Genomic DNA, 12262 nt, shown 5'->3' on the forward strand with positions numbered 1-12262 from the left:
TTCTCTACGTTCTCTGTGATTTCAATAACAAGTAAATTACAATTACCTCTCTCACTTTCCTTTTGGAGGTTTGAAATAACTATAAGCTGCAAAGAAGACCTGTAAAGCCGCAAACATAAGAAGCAACAAAGCTGCAAAGGATGATGCAAATGTCCATGGACTATCAAAATGCGTGTGAACAAAATCTGCGCAGTGAACATGGAACCCTTTAGAACTATACTCGTTAACCCCTTCAAACACCTTCGCTAAGTAACTCCTCTCTAAGTCCAGTGCAACATCTTTGCCAATGCTTTTATAAAACCTAGACACTTCTTCCTCTGTTCCAAAATAGTTCTCAAGAATCCTTCTCTCGCTAAGGAACGCTGCATCACTCTCTTCGTTTATTAGACAAGCCATGAACGCTACGTAGCTCGTTATGTGGTTCGACGAATCTGCATATAACTGCTCAAATGCCACACAGTTCAAGAACACCGTGGCGGTGAAATCATCCATGACTACCGGAGGAATATGAAGTACACCGTTACTAAACCTTATGTCTAAGATTGAATCTGTGTTCATCCTCGGTTTGAATTTGATTCCTCGAAGATGAAGCTTCTTGGCTGATAAAACAAACCCAAGAAAACCACTATCTTCTTTTTTGCTTTTTTGACAAGGAACAGGGACAAAAGTCTTGCGTATCAAGTCAAGAAGGTGTTTAGCTTCAAGACTATAATGTTTTGCCCAAAACTCATCTTGTTTTTGTAACGAGTAGTCGAAGAACTCAAACACTAGCTGGTTTAAACAACTCGAAGTATCTAACTTGGATGTCTCGAAAAGCGTTTGAAGAAGAACATAAGGAACCTGGTTCTCCAAGAGAAGAAGATCGGCTCGAATCGACGGCAAGATCCATGGCATTCTGAAAATGGGATCATCAAGATTAGTGTAAACAACATTACCGGAAACTACTAAGAACAACGTGAGGATAAAGCAACCATCAAGAACCATCATCTCGACCAACTTTTCAGAATCTGAACCTAGATCCTCTGAGTAAGAGCCTCTTATATCTCCTTCTAAGCTTGACACAGCGTTGACTAATTCTTGGGGATCGGTTCCATTTTCTTGCACTTTTGTCACCAAGAACCTCAAGAACCTGCGTTTATGCTGCTGGGCCATTTTGAGATGTTCTTTGCCGTGGTGGTAAGGGCCAATGGAGACGATCTTGGGTTCGTATGCTTTGAGGTTGATCAGCGCGAGGCTGTGTGGAATTCTCACGATGCAACATGACTCTGAACCAGCTGATTCTCTCAGAAGCTTAGGATCATTATCTTCTGAAACTAAGCGATGTATGTCTACTACGACTGATGTCGGAATGAGATGATGGCTGTTCTGTCCGGCGTTCTGTTGTGTCTGTGGATCCATTAAACCAAACTTTCAAAGTTCAAACCCAACTTAGATCCTCTTCTGGTTAGGTAGAACTGTAGAAGACTTCAAATATTTTTGTTTTTTGTTTGTTTTCTTGATTAAGTCTTCATATAACTTTTTGTGATATATTCTTTTTGAAGTGAAACTAAGAATATGATGAATCCTTACGAAGGATTTTATCCCAAAAAAGTGAGAAGTTTCACAGTTGCAAAATGTTGACAAGTCTCCACGTTCGGTCGGCAAAGGGACAAAAGTATCTTTCCAGCCAAAAGACTTTTCCTCCTTGCAAAAGATGACCACTTTTATGAATTTAAAGAACTTTTATTATTGATCAAGTGTGTCACTGGATCAAATATAATAGTAGGGCAACTAGTCTATCAAAATTTACAATGCAGGATGCAAATTTGTCTTTTAAAAATATAGAAAATGCTCTGTTCATACTTCATACTCTTGATGAAGTTGAAATAGTCTGGAGCGAGACGCTATGTAACTTAGTTGTTATATTAGTTAGGGAAACTGTATTATAATCCATGGATTATAAAGTCAAACGTTTGTTGATAAATTTTGAAAATTCCCCATTCTTCAAACTAACCAGAATTTTTATTGATGTAAAAAAACCCAGAAATTTTTTACAGTAACGCATTAATGAACACCCTATAATCTCCACTTCGATTTTATGAAACTTTAAGTGGTGATAATGGTGAAAGTGACACCATGAAAAAGAAAACGTATTAGCAATGGCCATGTGGGACAAAATATGCTAAGTTTATGGGTTTGGATCTCACCGAGGCAGAGTTGATAAGTTACGTTAAGAAGTGAAAACAAATTTGCATTATGTTACATAGTTGGTAGTAGCAAACAGCGACAAGAAAATGTGAAGATGAGATGAAAGCTTCATGCATTTGGAAACGAAGACAAACGTGCGACACTAGTGAGTGTCAATCCAATAGTATGTTTATGAAGCCAGAGTTAGCAGCAAGCACTTAACTCGTCTTTTACTTGGGAGGACGAAAATAAGGATAGGCTGTGAAGAAAGCTTGGAGCATGGTGAGCATAAGAAGTACCAAAGCAGCACAAGATGATAGAAATGCCCACGGACTGTTGAAATGAGTGTACTTGAATCCTGCCCATTGTACGTGGCATCCTTGTGAAGTGTAGTCGTTCACCCCCTCGAACACACTTGACAAAAAACTTTTTGATATGGAAAACGCAACGTTTTTGCCAGTGTTCTTGAAGAACAAAGATACTTGTTCTCCAGTCCCGAAGTAGTTTTCTATAATCCCTTTCTCGCTTAAGAACGTTGCATCCTCTTCAGTGTTTATGAGGCAGCCCATGAAAGCAACATAGCTTGTCATTTCGGTTGAGCATTTCATATTAAACTGCTCAAAAGCCACACAGTTGATCAAAAGAGAGCTGAAAAAGTCATCAAATGTTAGTTTTGGTATTTCAAGCACACCGCTCTTTAAAGTTATGTCTAGAGGTGTCTCAAATTTTTCTTTTTGCTTAAATTGTATTCCTCTGAGCTGAAGTTTTCTAGCTGAGCCAATCAAACTTGGTGGCTCTGCTTGAACATTCTTTTTGGTACGACTCAGTATATTGAACCATGTGTTTCCGCTGGAACAACAAAACGTATCGGTGAATATTTTTTCTTGTGTTTGCTGCGTTACATAAGGTATGTAAGAGCATGATTAACCCTAAGAGCCTAAATTGGTCTCTTAATGATTTTTAGTAATTAATTATAGTTAAGAGGTTGTACTTAAGAGACACCTATTTTTTTTGCTCCAATGGTAAGTTCTTAATTGGGGGTTTTTAAGAAAAAAAAATGGAAACATCAAAGATCAATCGCATGGCCTGGGAATATTCCGTTCACTGCTATAACCTGCAACAAACAGAATCCAATCGTGATTTTATGTAAAAGACCAATCTGATACACTATAGCGAATCATCACTAGAAACAAGCTTGAGAATCATAATGCATGAGCCGCCTAAAAAAGATCGGATTAGAGCGAGACGAGACCTGTTGAGGAACACTGAGAGAAGAAGCAGTGACGTAAGAGAGTTCGTAGACGTGGTTGACGGAAGGATCAGTCGGCGTTTCGTCGAGCAGCCACGGAGAGAGAATCACCGTTTTCGTCGCAAAGAAGAGAGAAAGAAGAGAACCAGACGACGACAAGACACACCTCTCCTTTGTCCTCTCATTTCTTGACACGTGGCCAGTAAGAGTCACCCCTTTCAAACCTTGCGTAAGAGGCGAGTCTTGGGCTTTCTTCTTCTTTTATATTTTTTTTAATTATATTTATCCTAAGAGTCTAGTTAAAAGTTAGCAGGGCCGTCTCAAACTTTAGACGGACCCTGTTCAAAATAAAAAAGATAAGACATTTTTTAACAATCTGAAATAATTTTGTTTTTGTACAAAATATTAGTATAATATAAAATAAATCTATCAATTTAATTATTTTATATCTAAATAACACTATTTTCTAGTTTAATGCAAAATCATTGATCAAATCATCGAACATGATAATTTGGCATTTTTCAATGCAAAATCATCGATCAAATCATCAAATTTGATCATTTTTCTAACTTTTTCATTTTTTATGTTTATTATTTGCATAATCAAAAATCATAATCTATAAATATAGCAGAAAAACAAAATTTGAATAGCAAGCTATATACTTTTTGATTGGACAAATCACTTTTTTTTTTGTCAACAGAAGTTGTAGGCTAGTTTTTTTTCTTTGTGTTTGCTATTTCTAATTAAAAATGGTGAAAATATATTTTGTTATCCGTATTTATAATCACTAATTAATAATGGTTTCCAAAATATAATCAATTAGAATGTTAACTTTATAGACTACCATTGAATATTTAAACACACATTAACAACAATTTCTTACTTTTCAAAATATATAATTGATATAAATATTAGTTACGTCCTAATTTATTGCATTTTTGGTTGGTTATATAAAAAAAATTAAAAATTGTAATTTACAATTATTGGTTATAAATACTGAACCTAAATTCAAATATAGTTATTCTGATTTTTTTAATAAAAATATGATTTTAAATTTATAACTATTAATAAAACAAAAAAGAAATTATGGACCTCCAAAATTTTGGACCCTGTTCGACCGCTCCATTTGCACGTGCTAAAAGACGGCCCTGAAAGTTAGCGATAATAATGCTCTAAGTTTTGCGGATGAGATCTAGAAGATGACTTGCATCGAGATTCTTTTTTTCTTCCCAATTTTTTTTGGTCTTCTTATTGAGTAACTAAAGAATGCAAAGATCATTTCGTTTAGGCTAGAGGAAGGAAATAACCTTGACGCCTTAAGGATATCTTGAAGAACAAAAAGTGGAACCTGATTTTCAAGGAGGAGTAGATCACTTCGAAGAGTTGGTAGAACCCACCTCATCGTGAAAATAGGGTCATCAGCGTAATTTATACGCCAAGTACTCTTCTTTGAAACTACAATTAGCAACGTGAGGATGAAGCAACCGTCAAGAATCATCATATCAATCAGCTTTTCTCGATCAAACTTTAGATCCTCGGAGTATGAACCTCTGATCCTCTCTTCCATCTCCGAGACCACTTCGCGCAAATGCGTCATGTACACATCCTTTTTATTTGTCTTGGACAAAAAGAAAGCAAGATATCTTTGTTTGTGCTCCTGGATCATCTGAAGATGATCTTTATCAACTCCACCATCACAATGGTGGTAAGGACCGATTGAGACAATCTTTGGTTTGTAGGCTGTTTCATTGGCTTGGACGAGAGTGTGAGGGATTCTGAAAATGCAACAATCTTGACCACCGGCTGATTTCTTCAGACGTTTGGGGGAATATATAGGGTTCTCGATTTGTATGATGCAGCAAGAGGAATCGTCTTCTATCCCTGAGATTGTTGTGCTTCTTCCAGTGGCTTGGCTAGAAGAATTCATGTCTATCTAGTTCTTGATTTTTTTTGTTTCTCTTGACAAGAAAATGTTATGTTATATGGTATAGTTGAACACTAGAACGAAAATGGAATTATTATTGTTAGACCTGCTTTTTTTTGTTTGACATCGACCTTAATGTCAAGACAGCATGCAAAGTAACTTTCTTATGATAAGTTCGGAACGAATTATGCACCTCTATTATAAATAGGGGTTATTTTTTTTTTTTTTTGCTAAATTATATTAGGGGTTAGTTATTAACTTATTATGTAAGAAACTTAATTTTGGTTCTTTAAACTCGTCGGAAACATTTGTCTTTCAGAAAATTGCTACGACGTGATGAATTCACCTAGGGTGTTTTAACTTTCAATTCTATTTATTTTAGTTAGTAGAGGCATCTTCTTCAAAAAAATTCCTAGTAAAAATATATAGTAGGATAATCATCATATATGTATCTGAATAAAAATTATTTCCGTAAATAACTTAAGTGGCAGGATCCGAATAAATGAATCATATGACTAGAACATTTTGGTTTCATAACCAAGATACCCTTTTTTTTTTGATAAACGATACCCTATGTTTTAAACATATTATTATTTTAAAGAGCAGGCTACTTAATTAATTGTGTTCCTTGCTGATTCCGAAAATATATTAAACAGAACATGTTAGTTTTCAGTTAAATAGCACTAATACAGTTAATTTTAATACTATAAACATGTTAAGTCACATGCATGCACAAGTTAACACAATAATATAACTATGTTATGTAAATAGATCTTGTTACAAAAACAAAAAAGTTATGTAAACAGATTAAGAGATAGTATTAAAATTACGCTCTATTTTGTAAAATAACGAATACCTTACGAACCAAAAAGGTTTAATTGTCATGTCTATCTAGTTCTTGGTTTTTTTTCCTTAACAAGAACTAGATTTTGACCCGCGCTTTTGAAGCGCGGGATATTTTACGATTGAAAATTTCACTAATAATTTAACAAATATTTTGATAATTTTTAAAGAGTGTGTATTTAAAATATTTTTGCATTTAAATCAGTGTTTTTAAATTCAACCCGATTATGATTATACCGGTTAATCCGGAGATCGGACAATTCAATTTATGTTTTTAAAATATTCATATTAAAAAATCACTAAACCCCAAGACTAACCGATTGAACTAATGGATGACCGATATGTAATCTAATTGGATTTAAATTGTAATAGTTTCATAATTTATAATTTTATCATCGAAATTTTAAAGTTTACTATTTTACAATTTATGAAATTACGACGATTCTACAAATTTTAAAGAGAAAATGATAGATATAAAATAACGAAGATTAATTATTGTATTATTTGGAAATATTGATAGTAGTATAAAAACTATATTGTTTGGAAACATTGATAGTAGTATAAAGAAATAAGTATATTGTTTGGAAACATGGATAGTAGCAAGAAACATTAGTGATTTAATGTATGTTTAACTATAAAGTATAAAAGTGTATTTAATTTAAAAACTTACAAAACAAATGTTAGGTCCAACATAATGTTTCTGTTTTAATAAGATAGAAGTGTCATCTAGTATGGCATATTAGCTGTACATTAATTCTTTTTTTTTAATATAGCTGTTCAAATTAACTTCATACGACGACCATTTTCATAGTCTCATTGAAACTGTCACAAACTAAACATTAAATTTTAAAATTTAATAAAATTATACAACTTATTTTTTAGATGGATAACAATCTGCACATTTAATATTTCTTTTTTGGATCTGTTTTTATGTAATAAAGGATCTTCACCAAATCTGTTTACTGCTGATACTTCGATTTTAATAACGGCATGAACAATGGCATTAGGTTGGTTCAAACATCGACGTCATTAAGTGGCATCCTCCTTGTGGAATCTTACATGTGTTTTGACATTTTGGTAAACCTAAAGATCTTATAATATTCCATCTATTTTATTTATTTTATAAATAACATTCTTTTGAATTTTACATATTTTGTTTATATTAATCCGCAGTATAAATTAAATGCAATACATTTTTGCTATATTTATATTTGCTGTACTTAATGCATTATGCATACTATTAAATATAACTTCAGGTCCAAAAGCTAATACTAAATTAAGCAAAAATCAAAGATTAAGAAGCATAATGAATCTATATTATTAAAAGAGAAGTACCCATATAAAATACCCCTTAGTTTTCACTTTTAATTACAATGATATGCCACTGACATTAAATAATATTTCCTATTTTAATGTTGTCTTTTCCACTTAGATTAATGTGTTTTCCAAAATTATATTTAAATTAAATACACAATTAAATGATACTTCCTATTTTAATGTTTTGTCTTTTCCACTTAGATTAATGTGTTTTCCAAAATTAAATTTGAATTTAATACACTTCATTAACTTCTCAATTAAATCAATGTCAAATTCAAAAAAAAATATGTTTTTATTAGACAAACAATTCTGGAATTTATAATATCAACTTTTCATTTAAAAAATCTGAACGAAAAAAGTATTAGTAAATTTGAACCGAAACTAGATAATATCCAAACTTGTATCTAGAGAACCATAACCAAACCTTATCCGAACGAAATATTTTGGATATTCAAATGTATTTAAATCATATTTATATACTTCAATATGCTAGCTATTTTTCGAATTAATATCCAAGATATAAGCTATTTTAAGTTGTTTAAAATATTTGAAATATAAAAAATAATCAAAAGTTAACATTTAAAGTAGATAAACAATAATCAAAACATCAAAAATATTTTAAATATATATTTATTCTTCATATAAATATTCAAGTTAAACCTATTTTTAATTTTTAATTTAGGTACTTTGGCTTTAGATTTAGAGAAATTTAAAGATATATAAATTTTGAAAATTTAAAAATAGTTTAAACGGGTTATCAAATCCGCAAAGATCTGAATCAAACCGGAACCAAAGGTTATAAATACTCGAATAGAGTTAGAATCTTTAAACTCAAAAAACTCAAATCCGAATAAATTTTAACCGAATTCGAGTGGATACCCAAATATTCACCTCTAGCTTAGTCAATATAAAACGATCAGATATTACAAATATACTATTTAGTATAAAAAAATAAAAAATAAAACTAAAAATTAATATCCGTGCGGTCGCACGGGTCAAGATCTAGTAGGATTGTTAAAGTTGAAGATACAAGACAAAGCTAAATAGCGAACTCATATCATTTAAATAAGATTATTTTGAAATAATAAAATCTATTAAACTATATTTAATTCATATTTAGTTATATTTATTAAATTTATCTAATTGAAATATTATTTTATATTAATTTAAAATTGATAGTATTTATTATTTTTAAACATAAACATATTTGATATTATTAAGTAAAATAAAATTAATTATATAATTAAAAAGAAACATTTTAAATCTCTTAAGAGTTGGTTTTTTACCAAAATGTCAAATGTATATAAAACATATAGGAATGAATATTTAAGAGATCATCCTCACTTTAAAAAAAATTAACCATTATTAGTTGAATAATAGAATTTAATGCTCTTCTAATCTAAAGGTCTATCTATCAAGGTTTAATGGGGTTTAACATTGCTGAAACAAAAATAAACAGATTTTAGCCCAATTACATTGATTTGTTAGAAAACTCTTGCGAAGAAAATATACCACTAGTTTTGGCCTAAGCTTGGTTCATTACTTCATTTGTTAAAAAATAAAAGTCTAGGTTTAGATAGCTTTCTTTGAAGGCCAGCTCTATCTGTATTACCAGTTGCCATTGTTTTTTTTGTTGAAAGTGTATTAGATCTTCCCAGTCTAGTCTAGGTACGCCAAACGTTCTCTCTCGGATTAATTCCCTCTTTGAGATTAGCTGGACGACTCCATTGTCTTCTAGTTCACTTATGTATAACTCCATATCTCTGCGCAGATCGTGCCATAGTTAGCAACCATTAGTATTCTAGTCCTGCATTGTTCACAATTTATTGTGTTACTTTCATTGTGCCGACATACAAATGCAGGGGAAGAGTGGTTGGAAAGAGAAGTGGACATGACTATCTATTGACTGATAACAAGAGCTTCACCATATCCACTTATTTCCCCATCTGTCTCCTTTGCGTATAGACGCAAATCCGAGAAAATACTATTCATCTTGTTCCCCCAAACGGGGCGTTGTTTGAAATTACACCGAAGGTCTTTGTTTCTGCAGAGTGCAGACTCTTCACAAACTACTTGTGCGGCCTGGCTTGTCGGTCGAGGAATGAAGTCTGGATTAACGTTCCTTCCTAGGACTGTAAACCACAGCATGAAAGGTGATTTTGCAAAGTGCGGATTGTTGTACATCTAAAAATTATAATATGTGGCCTAAAAAATAAACTTGATAAAGACTTTCTAACGTTGGAATGGAGAATTCACATCACACCTTTTCCTTTAGGATAAAATTGTTTTTATGCTTGGCTTTTATTTATCTGATTTTCAAAATTGTATTACATGGTCATGCAGCTAGTCTAATTTTCCTTTACGTATTTGGCTGCACAAGTAAAAAAAATACGCAAAAAGATAAATGACAGGATGACGATGGAGGAAGTTTCTTTTGATCGAGCAAGGAGCCAAAAACTAACGTTGACTTGCACCCCAAAGTTGGCTAAATTTGTTTTATAAGTTATTTCCTGGTTTGGTGGATATATGTATTACACTTTGTCTCTAGCAAATGATTTCTTACAACAACCCACTTCAAATATTCTAGTTATGCTCGACAAGATGGTACCTAGAAACTAGAAATTATTCAATAACATACATACGCGTAATTCTCATTAATCTCGTCAAAGGAGATTCTTTAGTTGAAAAAATTCTACTGAACTCCAAAGTCAAACAAACCATAACGATCCCACGAGTCTAAGTTGTTCAATAACAGATCTGTATCAAACATGTCAGTTTCACTCACAGATGACGACGGAGGAGTATAAGAACTTGATAGTGATGACTGATTCTCATCCATCACATGTTGACAATCTTTATCATCACCGGTTATCTCACGGTAATGGTCAGTGGTTTCCTCTTTGATGATTGATTCTTCATGCTTAACCGATAAAGGAAAATCGGTCAAGCAACTTCCCTTCTCCTGGTCAAGCTCTTTCCCGAATTGTATAATCCGGGAACTTCCCACAACATCAACCTGATCTCGAACCGCAGTGAAAACAGAATCATGGTTATTGTTAATCTTGCAAGTGTGGTGGCCAAAGTAAGTGGTTCGGTAAACCGGAGGGTTGTCTTTGATCTGCTGTTCATGCTTTCTTGCTCCACAGGCATGATCTATGTTGTAAGTACATCTATAGTAGCTCCTGTATCAACATTAATGCTTGCTCATTAGTATCCAGTGATCAAAACGAAAATGATTTAGTCAAAAAAAAAATGAAAGTGATTGTGGTTGATGGAATATGATTTAACTGTTTCTTATGTTACCTTTCGTGTTTAGTGTTTTTAATAGACTTTTGGCCGTATTTCCTCCAAAGAAACCCGTCGTAGTAGGGATCCGGTGAATCGTCCCTCCAGTTCTTGGTTGAATTTGTACTATTTATCTTTCTGAAAAAATATGACGGTATATAAAGATTAGCATATAAATCCATATATTCCATTAGTTAACTAGTCACACATTAATCTATGTGATGACATTGTGTTTATAAATATAAAAAAAATCAACAAAATATTAAAAAATATAGTTTTCTTTGAAATCATTTTTTGAAGCAATGAAACATTAATTGAGGGCTAAATGTTAATCATCAGTACCTTTTCTTGGAGTGGTTTCTCTGGAGAAGAGGAGGAGAAGAATCCATTGAAGATAAATCAGAAACCTGATCATCCTCGGATATTGGTTTATCAGATAAGACTGAGATAGCACTTGAAAAACAATGGACGATCGATGTAGCAAGGTCATAGCCTGAAATCGATCTGTCATCAGCCATTGGATCCTCAAGCCAGAGCTTCAACCGCTTGGCGCAGCTATGTCCGTAAAGGATAGCTTGAACCGCCTTTTCGTGGGGAGAATTCATTTTCAAAAAGTAAGAGTGTGCTTTGTGTGTATGTTTCTTAGCCGTTTTATTTTTCTTCTTTATGCTATTATTTTGAAGGGATAGAGAGATCATACAAATATATATAGGGCAAGTGCAAAGTGGTGCAAACACGTTAGCAGATGAGGGCATCAGAAATAAATAATTGATAAGAAAGTATTAGGAAAGTACAACATGTTATAGTTGAATCATATATATTCGCAATAAACCCACATTTACGTATATTTTACATATACACTAGGGTGTATTTTAGTAGTATAAAATAGTAAAATAAAAATTGGGATTTAGGACATGTGCTCGGCTCCACCAGGTAGTTATTTTTTGTTCTTTAGCAGACACCAAATTTGGGAGTACTAGATTAGGGGAAATAGAAAAGAAATTACGTGTTGACTTTAGCATTTGATCTGTCATGTAATGGAAACCAACATTTCGTTTTATATGATCTTTCATTTTTTGTTAAGTTTAAGAGAAAAATTAATGGTTAGTCATGTGTGAAAGACAGAAGGAATCTACCAGAAAATGTGTTTTTAGTTTTTACAGGTCAGATAAGTTGGAGAGACTTAAGAGTTAGAACTTTTCCTGAAATTTATGGTTTAATTTTTTTTTTAGAATTTTTATGTCAAAATCAAATCACCTAAATCCTATAATATTCATATTTATCATCAAATTTTGTATTATGATTGATATTAAAAAATCTAAAAACTGTTATGTGGGAATTGTTTATGAGAACATGTTAAATTTAAAAGAATAATAGGAATGCTAGAGCAGAGACTATAGGATAATACTAATATATGGTTGAAAGAGACGCAACCAACTGTTGAGATAGGAGTCCATTGATATATCATTCTTTTGCGT

The 12262-nt window shown here is 32.5% G+C and overlaps 2 protein-coding genes and 1 pseudogene across 2 annotated transcripts; all 3 read right to left on the reverse strand.

The window, feature by feature from the left end:
• Positions 1-14: 14 nt before the first annotated feature.
• Positions 15-1529, reverse strand: LOC108816430 (UPF0481 protein At3g47200). Its single transcript, XM_018589001.2, has one exon. It carries the CDS (start codon positions 1396-1398, stop codon positions 52-54), a length of 1347 nt encoding a protein of 448 aa, XP_018444503.1. The 5' UTR covers positions 1399-1529; the 3' UTR covers positions 15-51.
• Positions 1530-2250: 721 nt separating this feature from the next.
• LOC108815097 (UPF0481 protein At3g47200-like) lies at positions 2251-5342 on the reverse strand (annotated as a pseudogene).
• A 4638-nt stretch (positions 5343-9980) lies between these two features.
• Positions 9981-11448, reverse strand: LOC108816235 (probable WRKY transcription factor 38). Its single transcript, XM_018588806.2, has 3 exons — positions 11127-11448; positions 10803-10922; positions 9981-10681 (listed from the first exon to the last, which is right to left on the reverse strand). Exons 1-3 carry the CDS (start codon positions 11387-11389, stop codon positions 10192-10194), a joined length of 873 nt encoding a protein of 290 aa, XP_018444308.1. The 5' UTR covers positions 11390-11448; the 3' UTR covers positions 9981-10191.
• Between the last annotated feature and the right edge of the window lie 814 nt (positions 11449-12262).

This window comes from Raphanus sativus, chromosome 7 (assembly GCF_000801105.2).
Source record: "Raphanus sativus cultivar WK10039 chromosome 7, ASM80110v3, whole genome shotgun sequence".
NCBI lineage: Eukaryota > Viridiplantae > Streptophyta > Magnoliopsida > Brassicales > Brassicaceae > Raphanus > Raphanus sativus.

Coding starts and splice junctions, on each gene's coding strand:
- LOC108816235 (XM_018588806.2), bottom strand. CDS start 11,389: ATGAATTCTCCCCACGAAAAGGCGGTTCAAGCTATCCTTTACGGACAT. Junction 10,923..11,126: donor AGAAACCACTCCAAGAAAAG/GTACTGATGATT, acceptor ATATTTTTTCAG/AAAGATAAATAGTACAAATT. Junction 10,682..10,802: donor AAAAACACTAAACACGAAAG/GTAACATAAGAA, acceptor ATGTTGATACAG/GAGCTACTATAGATGTACTT.
- LOC108816430 (XM_018589001.2), bottom strand. CDS start 1,398: ATGGATCCACAGACACAACAGAACGCCGGACAGAACAGCCATCATCTC.